The 16,724-nt window shown below is 42.8% G+C and overlaps 1 protein-coding gene across 2 annotated transcripts in view; it reads right to left on the reverse strand.

Moving 5' to 3' along the window:
• Window positions 1-16,724, reverse strand: part of notch2 (notch receptor 2) — a 47,716-nt gene that overhangs the window by 4,268 nt on the left and 26,724 nt on the right. Inside the window, exons 3-32 of one of the 2 annotated variants that reach the window (XM_083940172.1) lie at window positions 15,841-16,115; window positions 14,964-15,171; window positions 14,709-14,842; window positions 14,022-14,144; window positions 12,553-12,786; window positions 11,616-11,771; window positions 11,331-11,516; window positions 10,615-10,728; window positions 10,379-10,492; window positions 9,932-10,165; window positions 8,910-9,020; window positions 8,545-8,737; window positions 7,397-7,542; window positions 7,172-7,285; window positions 6,929-7,048; window positions 6,631-6,783; window positions 6,106-6,334; window positions 5,234-5,435; window positions 4,952-5,105; window positions 4,459-4,643; window positions 4,153-4,285; window positions 3,786-4,037; window positions 3,531-3,643; window positions 2,180-2,712; window positions 1,725-2,066; window positions 1,455-1,597; window positions 1,134-1,356; window positions 830-917; window positions 528-681; window positions 128-447 (exon numbers count right to left, since the gene is read on the reverse strand). In XM_083940172.1, the coding sequence (XP_083796298.1) occupies window positions 128-447; window positions 528-681; window positions 830-917; window positions 1,134-1,356; window positions 1,455-1,597; window positions 1,725-2,066; window positions 2,180-2,712; window positions 3,531-3,643; window positions 3,786-4,037; window positions 4,153-4,285; window positions 4,459-4,643; window positions 4,952-5,105; window positions 5,234-5,435; window positions 6,106-6,334; window positions 6,631-6,783; window positions 6,929-7,048; window positions 7,172-7,285; window positions 7,397-7,542; window positions 8,545-8,737; window positions 8,910-9,020; window positions 9,932-10,165; window positions 10,379-10,492; window positions 10,615-10,728; window positions 11,331-11,516; window positions 11,616-11,771; window positions 12,553-12,786; window positions 14,022-14,144; window positions 14,709-14,842; window positions 14,964-15,171; window positions 15,841-16,115 (5,686 nt within the window). The remainder of the gene's footprint in view (window positions 1-127; window positions 448-527; window positions 682-829; window positions 918-1,133; window positions 1,357-1,454; window positions 1,598-1,724; window positions 2,067-2,179; window positions 2,713-3,530; window positions 3,644-3,785; window positions 4,038-4,152; window positions 4,286-4,458; window positions 4,644-4,951; window positions 5,106-5,233; window positions 5,436-6,105; window positions 6,335-6,630; window positions 6,784-6,928; window positions 7,049-7,171; window positions 7,286-7,396; window positions 7,543-8,544; window positions 8,738-8,909; window positions 9,021-9,931; window positions 10,166-10,378; window positions 10,493-10,614; window positions 10,729-11,330; window positions 11,517-11,615; window positions 11,772-12,552; window positions 12,787-14,021; window positions 14,145-14,708; window positions 14,843-14,963; window positions 15,172-15,840; window positions 16,116-16,724) is intronic. The other variant, XM_083940173.1, reaches the window with a different exon arrangement.

The raw sequence follows: 16,724 nt of genomic DNA on the forward strand, positions 1-16,724 counted from the left end.
TTTTAGCCTTTGCTTATAATTACAGTTAAATTAGTATCTCCAATGGTTGAACTTTTGTCTAATAAAACAGACCAAATCTAAATTCACCCCAAGTTTATAACAGATTCTAAACAAACAGCTGTCTCACCTGGAAGACTCCCTGGGCGTCAGCTGCCACGGCAGCATGCAGCGGAGTTCTGCCCATGTTGTCGTGGGCATTGGGATCAGCTCCAGCGTCCAGCAGTCTCTTAGCAGCATCAGCCCTGGCGTAGCGGGCAGCTAGGTGGAGTGCCGTTTCTCCTGTACGGTCAGTCTGAGCCATCAAAGAAGCGCCTTGAGCGATCAGGTCTGAAATGACGCTCGGCCCTGGTTCATCTCCTCCACTCTCTTCCTCCTCTTCACCATGCAGGCTGCAGTCCGGGCCTCCGCCGTTACGCAGCGATGCCAACATCAGTGGGGTGAAACCATCTGAGGGAAAAGAAATTCATAACTAAACATGTTCCTGAAAATTAATCAGATCTAGAAGTTTAGAAGTACATTTTTCTCACCAGGTCCCTTTACGTTAACATCCAGACAGTCCGCATCCAGGTCGGCCTGTGGGGGAGTGAGAGAGATGTCAGCAGCCTTGCGATGCTGCAGGGTCCACTCCCTTTGGTCAACGCCTCCATCCATAGCGATAGGCAGCAAGGGTTTGTCTTCAGTCTATAAAAAGCAACAGAAATTGAAACAACATTCACAACCAAAAACCTTTCCTCATGTTCAGAGCATTCCTCAGCCAATTTAATTTAAACCGCTTCAATGCATCAGCTTTATTTGAAACAAGTTTTTTTTCCTTTACCAATTCACTTACTCTTGGTTTCTTTGACGGGGCGTCGTCTTCCAGCCACCTCTGACTCTGACCTCCATCAATCAGGGCACCGTCCTGGTTCTTAAAATTCCTGATATGAGAAAAAGTCAAAAGTTAAGCGATAGTAACATTTCATTCTGCTTATATTTATTACAGGACACAGCATCCAGCTATTTCATGTATAGTATCTTAAACAAAGGGTTCTTAAGAGTAAGATGGATACTTGTAAACTGTAATTCCCACCCAGTAGTTATATATTGTTTTAAATATTATCCAACACCAGCTGCTGGTCTGTTTAACCACTTACTTCAAGTCAAAGTCATCCTGTCCAACAGGCTCTCTCCTTTTGTCATTCTTATTGGCCAAGAAGCCATCAGGCAGCCACAACGTGCCACCATGTTTGCGCTTCCTCTTGGCTGCTAGCATCCCCAGCACCAGGATGAGCAGAATAATAACCACTGCCACTCCAACCAGGATCATCAGCAACGGTGGCTGAGGGGGAACTGTCGGGTCACCTGTAGGATAAAAGTCTAAATAACAGTTCTTTTGTCTTCATTTGATTTTTTTTTTTTAACCTAAAAACAAACCAGTTACATTCTATTAAATGTTGAATGACGGGCCTACTTACTGTCAACAGACATCAGAGGGTAAGGAAGTTCAGCCTTAATGTGTGCTGCTGCGATGAATGATGCAGCCTCATTTGTGTTGGAGAAACAGTCGACAGAGCTCTGGGAGCATTCGCGGTTATCGAGTTCCAGGTGCACCACAGATCTGGGCAGACAAACGTGAACATACAAAGACTGTTAATGACAGCTCTTTAATTTCAAGCCACAGAGTATTATAAGAAAGCTTGAAAAAGAGAAATGAAATGACTACCCCCATCGTGAACTATCCTTACCCAATAACCTCCCTCTCCAGCTCCCGTCTGCTTCTTCTCCTCTGTATATGTCGTCCGTGCTCCTCCTCCGCCCTGTAGTAAGCGTACACCATTGGCTTCTTATTTTCATCCAGCTTCACCTGCACGTTGGTGTGCAGCAGGGCTCCCAGGGCGCGCAAGAAACCCCTTAAGTCACCGAGCAGCTCCTCAGGCTGCAGCCGGACAACGATGACCAGCGTGCCATCTATCTTTTTGGGTGGAATGTCAGCTGAGCAGTCCAGGCCGTCCCAGCCACAAGCCTCTGTGTGGCAGCTCTGATCACAGATGCCGTTCCCAAAGTGGTCAGCGCAGTACTTGTCATACCTGAAAATACACAGAACAAGGAGGATGGGTGTTTGGTGACTTGGCTTCAAAACGTGTTGGACTTGTTACGTAACTTCAACAGAAATGACAAAATAAGGTGGAGGGTCTCATACTTGCAGGACGGTGGGGTCTCCTGGCACTCAAAGCCATCAAAGAGGCAACCAGGGTTGTCACACTCCTTATCACAACGTCCATTCTTAAAGAGATCCCAGCAGGAAACACTGGCGGTGCAGTTAACCCAAGGTTGCTGCCAGTTGAGCGAGCAGTCGCCTCCATCCCACTGACATTCATGGTTGTTACACTGATCGTCACACACTTTATCCCCTGAATGCTGCTCACACTGCAGATACGGGCAGGATGGAGTGCGTGTTTTTTGTAGTTTGTTCTCGCAGTATCGTCCAGAGAAGGACATGGGACAGCGGCAGCTGTATAGATACGGGTTGGATGGGTCTTTGACGCAGGTTCCTCCATTTTGGCAGGTCCATGGACACCTCTGTTCATTCTCACAGTGTGGTCCACTGAAGCCTGGTTGGCACTGGCAGTACAGGTTGCCAACTGGGGACTCCACACAGCGGCCACCATTCTGGCAACGTAGCTTTGCACAACTGTAGCCTTCTATTTCACCACAGTTGAAGCCAGTAAAGCCCTACAAAACATACAACGTTGAATAAGTGTTTTAGTAATACAGTTATTTTAAAAATCTTGGCCACACATTTGAAAAGTGCCAATAAAACTTTGCAGTTGGCGTTAACTGAAACAATCTACTATAACTAATATACATCAAGGTTGTCCTACAAATCTGCTGCTTGTCTACTATACCTGAGCCATGGTGTGGCCCTCTGAAGCAAGCGTGAGAATAAGAGAGGGAGCAAGATGTTAGTGGAGAGAAAAACAGGAATTTAGGAGAGATTGATGTTCCAGTATGACAGCAAAAGAAAGGAAAACAGTGAGGAAGTAATGTCGACCACCCGTTCTTTTTAGAGTCTTCTGACGCCACTCACTTGATCTATATACAATTTATAACTTATTTATTCTGAGTAGATGGATATTGAGTAGTATTTATATATATAGCTCACAGTAAGCTGTATTCCTTATTAACCAAAGTTGACTTTCATGAGTCTGGAGGAATGTGTTGTGGCCAACAGAATAATGAGAATATATTAAGAAAATGGAGGAACGTCACTGGTATTGATTGTCTTTTGTGTTGATAAATCGTAACACAATCTCTGACAGTCCCGCCAAATGAAGTGTTTTGTTTTCTTGCACCACTGCCAGCTGGCTCTCCTTTTTCAGAAACACCACTTTGTATCTGGTTCACCCTGAACTTTGTAGCATATGTGCATTAATCAATACACAAATACAATACACCAAAAAGCATAACTATGCATATACATGGCATGCCGGTAGTTATGAAACCATGTTATCTTGTGATACCAGAAAATGAGTGACATTAAATAAACTTACAGGAACACAGGAGCAGGTGTAGCCATGTACCGAGCTCATGTTCATAGAGCAGAAGCCACTGTTGTGGCACGGCTTAGACAGACACAGATCCACCATTGACTCACAATGACGACCTGGAAAAGAAACAATAATTAACAACTGAAGTACTTTGCAGGATTACCTATCAAACCATTTACATACTTTCTGTTTTCTTACATACAAAATGACTAAATATGATGCTTTAATGTCCCTTTGAGGGGCGAAAAACAAACAAACCAGTGTATCCAAGGCGACAGCGACACTGGTAATCGTTATCCAGCTGCACACAGTCGAGGCTGCCGGGAGCATGGCAGGGCCCAGACAGACATTCATTGAGATCCCCCTCACAGTGTTCTCCAACGAATCCTGATGGGCAATGGCATGTGTAACGGCCCACGCCGTCCACACACTGTCCTCCATGCAGACAACGTGGTTCAAAGGAGCCAGACTTGGGGGCACAGTCATCCACATTGACTTCACACTGGAGCCCTACAGAGCGGTGAATAGGCAAATATCACTTTTTGCATCAAGGAAAGCACTGAAGCTGCTTAATGAATGTTTGGCTTTAACCCTCCTGTGTGTGTGTGTACGTATGCAGACGTACCATGTGTTCCAGGTGGGCAGGCGCAGGTGAAGCGGTTGATCAGGTTGATACAGGTTCCACCATGGAGGCAGGGCCTAGAGTGGCACTCATCAACATCATACTCACAGTTCACCCCCTGGTAGCCTGGTTTACACTAGAGCAGAGCAACGAAACCACAAAAGTTAGCTCACTGTGTGCTTTGGGGAAATTGTTGCTAGTTTGGTATTAACATACAACTTGAAACTTAAGTTTTAAAACCTACAAACATGCACACCTATACCACCAACAAACAAAAAAACTCAGACAAACAGCTGAGAATTGACTTACTATACACTCGTATGTTCCCTGATAGTCCTTGCATGTAGCTCCATTGCGACAAGGGTTTGACTGGCACTCATCGACCAGCTCTTCACAGTAGCTGCCTGTGTATCCTGGCTGGCACTGACACCGGTGGGAATTGCCCACATTCACGCACCGCCCAGCGTTCTTACAGACATTTTCCACTTCCCAACCTACATTAATTTGGTTAAAGATGCACATAAAATGAATAAAGATTGTGAAGATATAGACTTACTTAATTTATTAATTATTTATTGCTTATTTTAAGACTCTAAAGATGAAACTGTGAGCAGGAAAAAAAAAATCTTTGTCCTGCTACTGTGAACAACATTTACATTGAAAGTTTGTTTAGCTATGATGCAACTTTTCTCTTATGATGAATGCCTCTATATAACAGAAATTCATAATTTCGGTACTGAGGATGATATCTGCTCTTATCCCAATTATAAATAATGTGAGGTAACAACTTAATTGAACTCACCATTCCTGGCGGCGTAGTCCTGGCAGGACATGTTGGGGACGTCACAGTAAAGTCCTGTCCATCCCATTTGACAGCGACAGGTCCAAGAGGTGGATGTCTGAGAGCAGGAGCCGCCGTTGTGACAGCGCACCTGGCTGCAGAGGTTCACAAAGTTCTGCAAAAAAAAAAATGAAAGAGAGTTACAGTTGGCTGTAAATGTTACACAGAAGGAATTACACATCAAGCCACCTCATTGAGTTAGATATTTTCTGCGGGTGCATGAGTGACCAACAGACACTTTACCTGGCAGTTCTGTCCATTGTATCCCACAGGGCAGGTGCAGCGGTAGGTGCCCAGGCCATCGGTGCAGGTGCCTCCATTTTTACAGGGCTGAGAGTCACACTCATTCTGCTCGTACTCACAGAATGTCCCGTAAAAACCAGGACGGCAACGGCAAGAGAAGGAGTTGATGTCATCAATGCAAGTGCCGTTATTCAGACAGGAGCTGGAGGGAAGGAGGAAAAGGAAAGAAGTGACTCATGAATGTCCAGACTGCTGAGACATACTTTAATATAAAAAAAAGTAACAAATAAAGAAACAAAACAAAAAATCAGCAACAAAAGAGAAAACCTACTCATGTCATACATCTTAATGAGAAACACAATCTGCAATCACCACTTTCTGATCAATTTAGGCATCTTTGCAGCATTTGCGCCTAAAAACAGATTTGTGCAAACTGTTAAATGTATTAAGGAGCATGTGTTTAAAATAACATAGGTTTGGCCACACAGTAACTCATGAATTCACTACATTTTTGATTTCATTTGTAGTCTTTTGCCATTAGTAGTTCAGCCGAAAAATAGCAACACAAAAGCCCCTTTGCGCACTCCCGGATGACTAGTGTGAACGACATGTGCATTGCCAGCAGCGGCTTCGGAGCAGCAACAGACAGTTCACTTAAGCTCAACAGACACAATTAACCCCATTAACTACTCCCTGCTCACACTTCTTGAACTGTACAGAAAGTTTATTTCATGTTTACATGCATACCTTTGTGTTTGTAAAAAAAACGGGATCGGTGCAAATAATACATGGATAATTAATTGCAGAAGAACAACACAATTAACCATAAAAATGCAGGTTTCATGGATTTACGCTTTGAATGAATGACTCACCTCTCAGTACATTCAAGGATATTGTGTTCACACAAGATTCCATCAAAGCCTGGTCGGCACGCGCACACAAAGCTGTTGACGTAGTCCCTGCAGATGGCACCGTTCCTGCAGGGCTGGCTGGCACACTCGTCTACTTCAGTCTCACAGCGGTCCCCTTCAAAACCTGCGCGGCAGTCACAGGAGAAACTACCGACTTCGTCCACACAAGAGCCTCCATTCAGGCATGGGTCTACAGAGGGGAGAAGAGAGAGGGAAGACAGGCTTAGCATCACCAAAACATTTTATTTAAATAGCTGTCAATGTTATCCACGTGCATGTTTTTATTGTGCTTAAACTAATATGAAACTCAATATCTCTGGGGGGTTTCTATGTTTCTTTCCACCAGGACTTGGGTCATCTCTAGTCTCTGATGATACGTCAAAGAATGTTACATAGGTGCCATAAAACATGGCTGGCATGAATGCAGAAGTGCAGCTTCCATAGGCTGCATTCAGTAAGGTGATAATAGTGGAAAGTGAAACTCACTTGGTGAACAGTCATCAATGTCTGTCTGACAGTTGTGTCCGCTGTATCCAGGTTGACATTTACACGTGTAGCTGCCCTGGTTGTTCATGCAACGACCACCATTTTTGCAAGGGTTTTTTTTGCATTCATTCACATCCTCACTGCAGCGTGTACCTACACGATAGCGAACAAACAAAAACATATATTAGTACAGCATCAAACTGGCAGTAAACCTCAGACACATGGTCTCATAATTTCCTGCCCTCTCACATCCATACAAACTCAATCAGATGTACACATAAGTACACATCTCAGATACCTTGCCAACCAGCAGGACATCGACAGGTGTAGGAGGTGTAGTCTGCAGATGGAAGACACACTCCTCCCCTCTCACATGGATGAGAAGCACAGGGGACCTGTTCCACCTCACAGTGTTTACCTGTTTGGATATAGCACACATTCTTAATAATGACAAAAAAAGATATTCACTTGGCTGCTGCAAAGGTTGGTTTTGCATGCTACTAAGTGTGTGTTTATATAATGGAAATGTGTAATCATATACCTGTGTATGGCGGACTACATTGGCAGACATAACTGTTGATTCCATCTATACAAATGCCTTGATTCAGACAGGGCCCGGATGCACATTCATCTAGGTTCTTCTCGCAGTTCACCCCTAATGCGAGAGGAGGGATGATTCAAATAATTTAAAATTAAGTGTAATTTCTTTATTGATTGCTAAGTTTAAAACAATGCAGTTCTGAAGTGTAATTATTATTTTTACTACCTCTGAATCCAGGTTGGCACTGACAGGTGTAGCCATTATGCCGGTCCAGACAGATGCCCCCATTTTGGCACGGACTGGGCTGACACTCATCTCTTTCCTGCTCACAGTGTTGTCCTACCCAGCCAGCCTTACACTCACAATGATATCTTTACATAAAAGAAAGGCAAGCACATGTTAAATATGAGAAATTAGCCACATAGTGATAAAAACAGAAGCATGTCTTTGGGCTATCTCGAGCATTAGTTCAAGAATGGCTATTAACTGGATAATAATATTATTGTATAGACATATTTGTGCTGGTGCTGCAGCTTTAATGTTCTGCAGGGGCAAATTGGAAAGCAAGGAAGGCTGGAAGAAAGAAAAAGAGACATCTAAATCAAGTGAAGGGGAAAAAAGCTCTGGCTGTTAGCCCAGTTGAGGCTTTTACCTAATGGATCTTGTTGTTCGCCCATTCAAGCATTAAATTAGACAGATGAATGTCGGCTGTTTGGATGGATGTTTAAACTGTGGTCTTATATGAACTCAGGAGCCGTATTCCTGAAACATCTTAAGGCTAAGAGTAGGTCCTAACTTGCTGATTTAGGAGTAACTCTTAAAAATAAGGGGCATTTCACTAATACTTTTAGGAGTCCTAACTTTTTAAGATAAGTGTAATTCACAAAGCATTCAAGCCCTAAAAGTAGCTCCTAAATCTATAAAAACATAGAATTTGGGAATAGGTTTGAACAAATTACTCTTGACTAAGAACTTTTAGTGCTCCTTAGGAGTACTCTTAGCGCTAACTGTGGAAATACACAGTTTGGTTTGGGCAAGAGGTGGTGCCTGGGCAGAGCGTGTAGGAGGCAGGGCATGTTGCGGATTACACTGCAGTCACATAGCCAGTTTGTAATTTGGGTCTTTCGACATTCCTTGAATTTATTTGACGACTTCAGCGTCTCTGTCGTGACCAACAGTAGTTCCTGGATCTGTTTTTCTGCTGGTTTACTTTGATTGTTGCATGAGCCGTAAAGCCCTAAAGCCTGTCTAATGTCCAATCCAACTAGTTCGGACATTTGAGCTCTCACACTCAGCTTTAATGCCTAGATCATTTCAGGTTTACAGTGCATGTTTGACAGGGGCTTCATAATGGTAGGATAAGGTTAACATACCCGTGTTGCTGTTCAATACATTCTCCGTGCACACAAGGCTGAGGAGCACAGTGGTTGGTCCCAGAGAGGCACAGAGGGCTGTGGGTGCTGGGTGGGCACAGGCAGTGGAACCCGTTGACCTTGTCCACGCAGGTACCCCCACTCATACACGGGTTTGAGAAGCACTCGTTGATCTCCACTTCACATTTAACTCCTATTAGAGAGCAATTCAGAGGGAATTAGTTTTTCATTATCCTGCTAATTTCAGTAGTAGCATCCAAATATTAGCTTGTATAACTATATAGTAATTTCACCCAGCCTCAATTCTGAAACATTTTATGCAGTTATATCACACTGACTTTACAGGGGTATCTCGCAAAACATACCTGTATATCCTGGGGAGCACACACATTTGTACTCGTTAATGCCATCGTGGCACTCTCCGTACTCACAGGGGTTGCTGGCACAGTCGTCTTCGTTGATCTCACAGTTCACCCCTGAGTGGAAAAAGGATTATAATTAAATATAAGGGGAAAAAGCCAGGTGATATGCTTTATCATTTTATCTGACTCTATTCTTGCTGTGACGATATTTAAAAGTAGCACACCAAAAACACCCTGTCATGTCCATTTTGGTTAAAGTGAGTAAGCATAATAGGTGAAGCAGATCACATGGCTGCTACAAACCTCATTTACCACCAGGGGGAGTAAGACTCCATAAAAATGTAGTTCAGCAAGAAGTGAGAAATAAAACAAAAACTTTTAATACAGAGAAGGCCCACTTGTATGACATAAAGTTAGAAAACGAACAAGAATAACATTTGAGGGACATCTGTTAAAGTGGGAGAGAGAATGACAAACAGAAAGAGGGAGAGAGATACAAAGAGAAAACTAGACAATGAGAGAAAAGGGCACATCAGAGGAGGGGAAGTGAGGGCATGAAACCAGAAAGTGGGACCTGACAGGGTGTCCTAAGAAGGGAGGACAGTACAGACCAGGCCTCAGGGTGGTACGACGTACTAAACTGAGCCTATTAATCCGCGGAGCAACGTGGGTTAGCACCACGTCAAGCCAGACTTGTGACTGCTACACTTTATACATCAAACGCTATACAGGAAGCTCTAGACGTGGGGGATGGGGGTCATTACATTGAATTTAAGCTATTACCTCCACTCTTAAACTTTAAAAGGCCACAAGAATCAATCACAAGACAACTCTTATTCTCACATTTTGATGATTAAACTCATCTGTACATCCATCAGCAATTGAATGAAGAATGAATAATGCTGCCACCAAACATTTAACCACAGTTGCACAACTACAGTGACACTTTTGCCTTTGAAGAAAAATATAGAGTTAACTTGTGTCATTATACAGGCGATGAGTATTTTGGCACACCAAGCACCTACCTGTGGTTCCTGATGGGCAGTTACACTGGTAGGCATTGACCAGGTCAACGCAGCGTCCACGGTTCTGACAAGGGTTGCTATGGCACTCCTGGACCTGGATATTACAGATGGAGCCGGTGTATCCAGGCTGGCACTCGCAGGAGAAGGTGGCGATGCCGTCTTTACACACACCATGGTGGCATGGCTCTGGCACGCAGTCATTGATGTTCTCCTCACAAAGCAGACCAGTGAAGCCTGCAGGGGGACATTTCCTCTTAGAAAAAATTCTATTGCATTTGGGATTTAGTGACAATTTCAAATTATGTTCCAGATTAAAATGGATATGGGGTTCGATGCGATGCAGTCTACCATTTTCAATTTACTGTATATAACACAACAGCAGAGCAGCCCCTATAAATTAGAACTAGGAGAATGTTTCCTTCACTTTAACAGGTTTTTGCCTTTTACCTTCAGCACATTCACAATCATATCCGTTTGGGCGGTCGATACACTTGGCCCCATTTAAACAGGGTGTACTGGAGCACTCGTCGATATCTATCTGGCACATTTCCCCGCTGAAGCCTGAAAACAGAACAACACGATGAACATTACAACAACCCCCTACATTAAAAGAGCTTTTTAAAAATTGAAATCTGTGAAATTCTATCTGAAAAACACATGAAAATAGCTACATGTGTACCAACCTGCTGGGCAGTCACAGACGAAGCGGCTGACCTGGTCCAGACATTTACCCTGGTTCAGACACGGCGAGCTGAGGCACTCGTTCACCTCGATCTCACAATGAGTCCCCTCAAATCCTGCATGCATGCATGACGAGAAAAGAGTTGGTTATAATTACTTATTTTCTCAAAAGTTACAGAAACTAAGGACCTGATGTTTTTCATCCCATTTTTTATGTAGTTTCATTTTAACCAAGTGGTGGGAGCCACCTCAGCAGGCTGTTATCAACTCCAGCAAGAAAGTCATGTCTTTGGTCCTTCTTGTCAATTTGTTAGCAGTATATTAAAAAAAGTACCATATTTGAATGAGATTTGAAAAAAGTAGGACACGGGCCAAGGAACAAGAGACAATGTTTGAGTGAATCCAAAGAAGACTGCATATTTTTTTTATATATTTTCTCATGAACTCCTGCATTTGTGGCACATGTTGCACATTAGTGTCCATCATTGTGGATCTTCAGGCTTTCAGTTATTGATACTGATAACTCATACAACTGTGCAGCCTTGGTGGAATCATGCTCTCGATGAGTGCTTCCGAGTTATTAATAACAAAGAGTATTGCTTTATTTTCCTGACACTCAAGACTGGCAATTTCAAATGCTCTTCTTTTAAACGATTATCTGGATGTTGATAAAAGTGGTTAAAATGTCAGGTCATTCATTATTTCTCCAGAAATGTACCAGGCATGCAGATGCAGGAGTAGTCCCCAATGCGATCCAGACATGTGCCATCATTCTGGCAGGGGTTCGAAGCACACTCGTTGACATCTTGTTCACAGCGCGGCCCAGCGTAACCCCTAACACAGTTACATGTGAAGGAGCCATCAGTGTTTACACACTGACCACCATGCTCGCAAGGGTTGGTACCTGATGATGAAGAGGAAAGAGGCATGGTTGAAAGCAGAACAGATCAGATGCCAGGAAGAGACACACGCTATATTTGGTTAGAACTTTCTCTTTTCTTACCAATGCTGCATTCATCTCTGTCGATGTTGCAGGTGCTGCCCACATATCCAGGTTGACAGTTACAGTTGAACATGCCATTGATGGGGTTAGTGTCACACTGAGAACCTTCTCGACAGGGGTTACTGATGCAGGCGTCATCTCTATGGCAGAGCAAACCTGAAAAAAAAACACCACGTTGACAAGGAATGAGTGAAGAAGACAAGGTCTCCACTGATGTAGTCTCACTGAAAAGGTTTTGGGAGCAAAATGCAGCCACATTGTTCATACAAGCTGAAGAAAAGCTCATTACACGTTGTCCTCATGACGTTGGCGTCTACCGGCTATTTTAATTTCTTTTCGTGCCTATTCCTATTTTGAAAGAGCAACGGCCAATGGGTAAAATTCAACACTCAACCGCATTTATAGAACTGCCCCGCTTTGCAGCAGTCCAGACCAAAATAATGTGTTCAGCTATTTGAATAACAGATCTGAATGCAAAAAAGCATGTCTGTGCAGAGACAAAAAATGTCACCAGAGAATTCCCAAAACTCCATTACGCCCACTTCAGAGCAAAACAAACTCGATGCAAATTTACTTCTGGCGAGAGCTTAACTCCAAATCCAAGAATGAGGCTGGAAATTCAAATCTATTCTGCGGTATCATTTTTGTATTTGACTGTTTGACATGGATTACATTAGGTGCCTTTTCCTCAAAGAAAAAGCTTTTGTGAATACAGTGAAATTATCTGCTCAGAAAAACATCAAAGGGGAGAGTTGCAATTCAATACTGTTAACATTCATGAATCAAAACCAAAGAAGAAACACAATACGACACAATATTCAAAGGGAAGTGTGAAGCTATGAAACAGACTCACAGCATTTCTGTTTTGTCTTTCGTTACATTATATCATGATTTGCATTTTAGAGTTCTGTATGAAAATGTCTCACTACTGGCCTACCTGTTTTTCCGTAGGGGCAGAGACAGAGGAAAGAAGCGACACGGTCGATGCACGTGGAGCCTGGGCTGCATGCAGCAGTAGCACAGTCGTCGATGTTTTCAGAGCAGTCGGGTCCACTCCAGCCGTTAACGCACACACAGACGTAGCTGCCGAACAGGTTGCTGCAGGTGCCTCCGTTCTGGCAAGTGTTTGGCTGCAGGCGACACTCGTCCACATCTTCTGTACAGTGCTGACCTGTGGTGAGGCAGGGAGGTGGAAATGAAGAGGAGGAAATGTAAATAAATTAAGTTAATACTCTATATAGCATGTTAACTCAAGGTGTAACCTCAAGGATTAACTGGTAGTCAAATAAAATGAAATAAAAACTTCTTATTTAGAAAGTTCTTTTTGTTGCTGATAGGGAGAATATACAGCATCAAAATACTTCTTGTCCACAATAGTCATTTTTAAATACCCTGCTAATGTTGGCTTTGCTTCCCTTGGTTGGGTTAGTGCAACATAAACCCAAACAGGCCCCAGGAAGCTGATCTATGCATGTTTGCTTAGTAAACAGAACGCTTGCGTATGCCACACAAGTGTGTTAGCAAAGTCACGCCTTATGTGAAGTACGGGACTCTGTAGGATGAAGAAAGAGTACAGGAGAATGGTCGGAAGTATCACATCAAAACAGACTAAATGATACAAGTTAGTATCTGATTACAGCATAAACACTTGTTCACCTCACTGCTCAACCAGCATACAGAAAAATGACTTTAAAGTAGAAAAAACATTTCTAGAATGTTAAGCAAATAAAAAGGTAAAGACACAAACAATATGCTGTGGATCTCCTTTTAATAAATGTGAAAGATGATATATTATTCTGCAAAACACATGCAAATAGATACAAAAAATACATAAAATATTCCTTAAGCTGTGTTCAGACCGACTTTAGTCCTGACTGGAAAAAAGCAGCGCTGTCATTCTTTTGAATGAAGCCACTTCAGTGATGCAGTGTGGACTCCAACACAAAGGCCTTCAACAAAAAACAAAACCAAACAACATCTGCCGTCCATCAAAAAAAGTTGAACTTGGCTCAACTTTTACCGCATGGCAATGCAACCTCATCTGGCAAAACACTGCGGTGGTCGATCAAATACATGCAAGCACTCAAACTCATGGATCTGTTTCTCTCACTGGACTTCCTTGTCTCACAGATACCTTAACCAACACAGCAACAAAGATCCTGGCGTAGTTTTAACATGGGGCTGTTTTAGGTCTGAATGCCTGCTAAGGGCACGCATGAAATACAAAACACTACTTTTTGGATGCTTTGTCTAAACATGCTTCAGCCATAGATCCCCTTGAAACACATGATATCTTGCATGGACTTGAGGAGAGATGGTAACCCTACACACCGCACATGACATGACATCACAGCAAACCAGAGTGGATCAACATTGACTGTAACACAAAAACAAACAATCCCTCACCGGTCCACTCTGGAGGGCACTGGCAGTTGTAGGTGTTGACTCCATCCATACACGTTCCTCCATTGGCACACTGATGGCCAGGGCAGTCATCAATGTTGTTCTCGCAGTTCGTCCCGTTGAAACCTGGCACAAATGATTGGGGAAGATGTGTAAATTATGTAAAAACATAAAGTGATTTGGTGTAAAATAGTATTTTGACATGTCCTGGTAGTGTATAGACAGCAGCTTTGTGTGTTTGTTGTGACTACTTATTAACTGTAGCAGACTAAAAGTGTACAGTGTGTCTAATACAACACAGCCACCAGGATCAGACTGTTTGCACCTCAAACAACATAATGTAGCAACACAAAAACTCAAAGCTACCTGCGTTTACAGATTAACTGACAGTGTCACTGCAGGTGAATGAGATCACTAATAGATATCACCATGATACCAACTTCCCCAGTTAATTATTTATATTAATACAATTATTTCTTGCATTATTTTCTGAAATTCTAGTATGTTTAAATATACGTAGATATGTGAATAAAGCCAGGTTCAAAATTCTTGTTTCATTTTGTTGACATGTTAGTGTTAAATGTTTTTATCGAGGAGATTTTGGATATCTGTTTTTTTTATCACTCCATAGATCAAAAAATACTGTCAAGAGCCTTTAAAAAAACACATTTAGAGTGTGAATCTTCCTACCTGGGAGGCAGTGGCACGAGTAGCTGGTTTCAGAGTTCTGGTGGCAGGTGCCTCCATTCAGGCACGGTGAGGGTGAGCAAGGGATGTAGGAGCTTTCACAGTGTCTGCCAGTAAACCCTGGGGTGCAGACACACCTGCAGCAATGACAGAGTACATTTCATTTAATTCTTTTAGTCTAATTTCGTAGTAGTAGTAGTATCAGGAAGTCCTGGTGACACATTTCACATTTGGTTATTATACACTCTCGATTCTCACTTGTAGGAACCAGGGGTGTTGATGCATATGCCTTCATTCTGGCATATGGAGGGTGTGGCAGCACATTCATTTGTGTCATTAAGGCAGCGAGGACCTGTGTAGCCAGGAGGACAGGAACACGTGTAGCTACTACCAGACAGAGAGTTGCACGTTCCACTGTTGGCACAGGGACTAGAAAGACAGCTGTCTTCATGCTCACACTGCAGTCCTGGGAATGAAGAGCAAGGAGGTGAGCAGAGCGTTAGTGCTTTAGCTGGTGAAGGCAAATAATAAAACAGCTAGAACAGTCTGGGAAGTTGAGAAAATTACATCACTTTACTTTAATGCAGCCTTTAAAATCAGGATAAGACAAAACTAATGCATAAGTCATGTTACGATATCCAAAATGATACTTTCAGTACATATGAGATTCAAACTCGTCGAGAGCACACTCTTGACTGCTTTTTAAAAAAATTATTTGCAATTATCACATGTATTCATGTTATTTTAATAACAGGGAATATTTCTTAATCACCTTCTCGGTCAATTAACATATCAAGATACACATAATGATACGGGATACATGTGCCAGATTTGTTTTCACTTCCTCAGTAATTGCAGGATTTTCAGAGAAAATTGCTTTAATCAGCAGGCAATTAGACAACGTAATGTTCAAAAATCTTTCACAAAATTCCTGGATACACACCTAGAAACCACCTTTTCCTTGCCTCACCGCCCAACTTTTACTTTCTCTGTATATGTTTTTAGATATAGGATATATCAGTCTGCACAGTTTGTTAGCAAGTGTGTACATTAACAATGTTTACTGTACACATAAATTAGTGTTCTGGTGATAAAAAGTCAGATATCCCTTCCCCCCTGACAAACAGTGTCTCACCTGTCCATCCTCTGCCACACTTGCACTTGTATTTGTCGAGAGACAGCAGGGTGCAGACACCTTTGTTGGCACAGGGGTTGTTGGGGTAACACGTGGAGTTCTGGGGAGTTTGGCAGTGCTCTCCGGTGTAGCCAAGAGGGCAGGTGCAGGCAGCGCTGCCTGGTACGGGTACACCAGCTAACAACGACACAGAGCAGTTCCCTCCATTCAGGCAGAAGCCGGGGTGACAAGGGTCCTTATGGTGACAGTACTCGCCCAGAAAGCCTGGCGCACACCTGGACACACAGAAAAACACAGAAATCAATAATAGAGCATGCAAAGGCACACACAAGGACTTGAGCCTAAATTCTCCTCAATAGAGACAACAAAATGGAAGAGATGAGTTAAACAACGAGATGTTTGTGTGGGTGTTTGACAGAGAGGTAAACAAACAAAACAAAAGAGTGAGTTTCAGGCAGGTGCACATGATGCACCACATCAGACAACAGCATTGATAGCAGAGAGTAACATCTGCATAGGAATCTTTTAGTACACACACATCAAAGAAAGAAACGAAACAGCGCAGGTAAAAACTAGTGTCTGACGCACAGTCTTCTCAGCGATCTACACAACATGTATGTGGGGAACCATATCCCTTAGTATGAGCATTAGCAAAATGTGTGGCTGTGCATAAAGAGAAACTAGTTGTTCAATTACTATTAAATGGTTAATCAATGCCTTTAAGACAGATATGAAGCTATTTACAGTACAAGGTACACACAAATTCACATGAGCTGTTTGGCAGAACTTGTTTGAGCATTGTGTCTTGTTAAATGGCATTTTGACATGCTGTTAAGATGTGAAATCCTATCCCTAAGATCACTGCGCAATCTTAACCCTGAGCT

This window comes from Echiichthys vipera, assembly GCF_963691815.1.
Source record: "Echiichthys vipera genome assembly, chromosome: 3".
NCBI lineage: Eukaryota > Metazoa > Chordata > Actinopteri > Perciformes > Trachinidae > Echiichthys > Echiichthys vipera.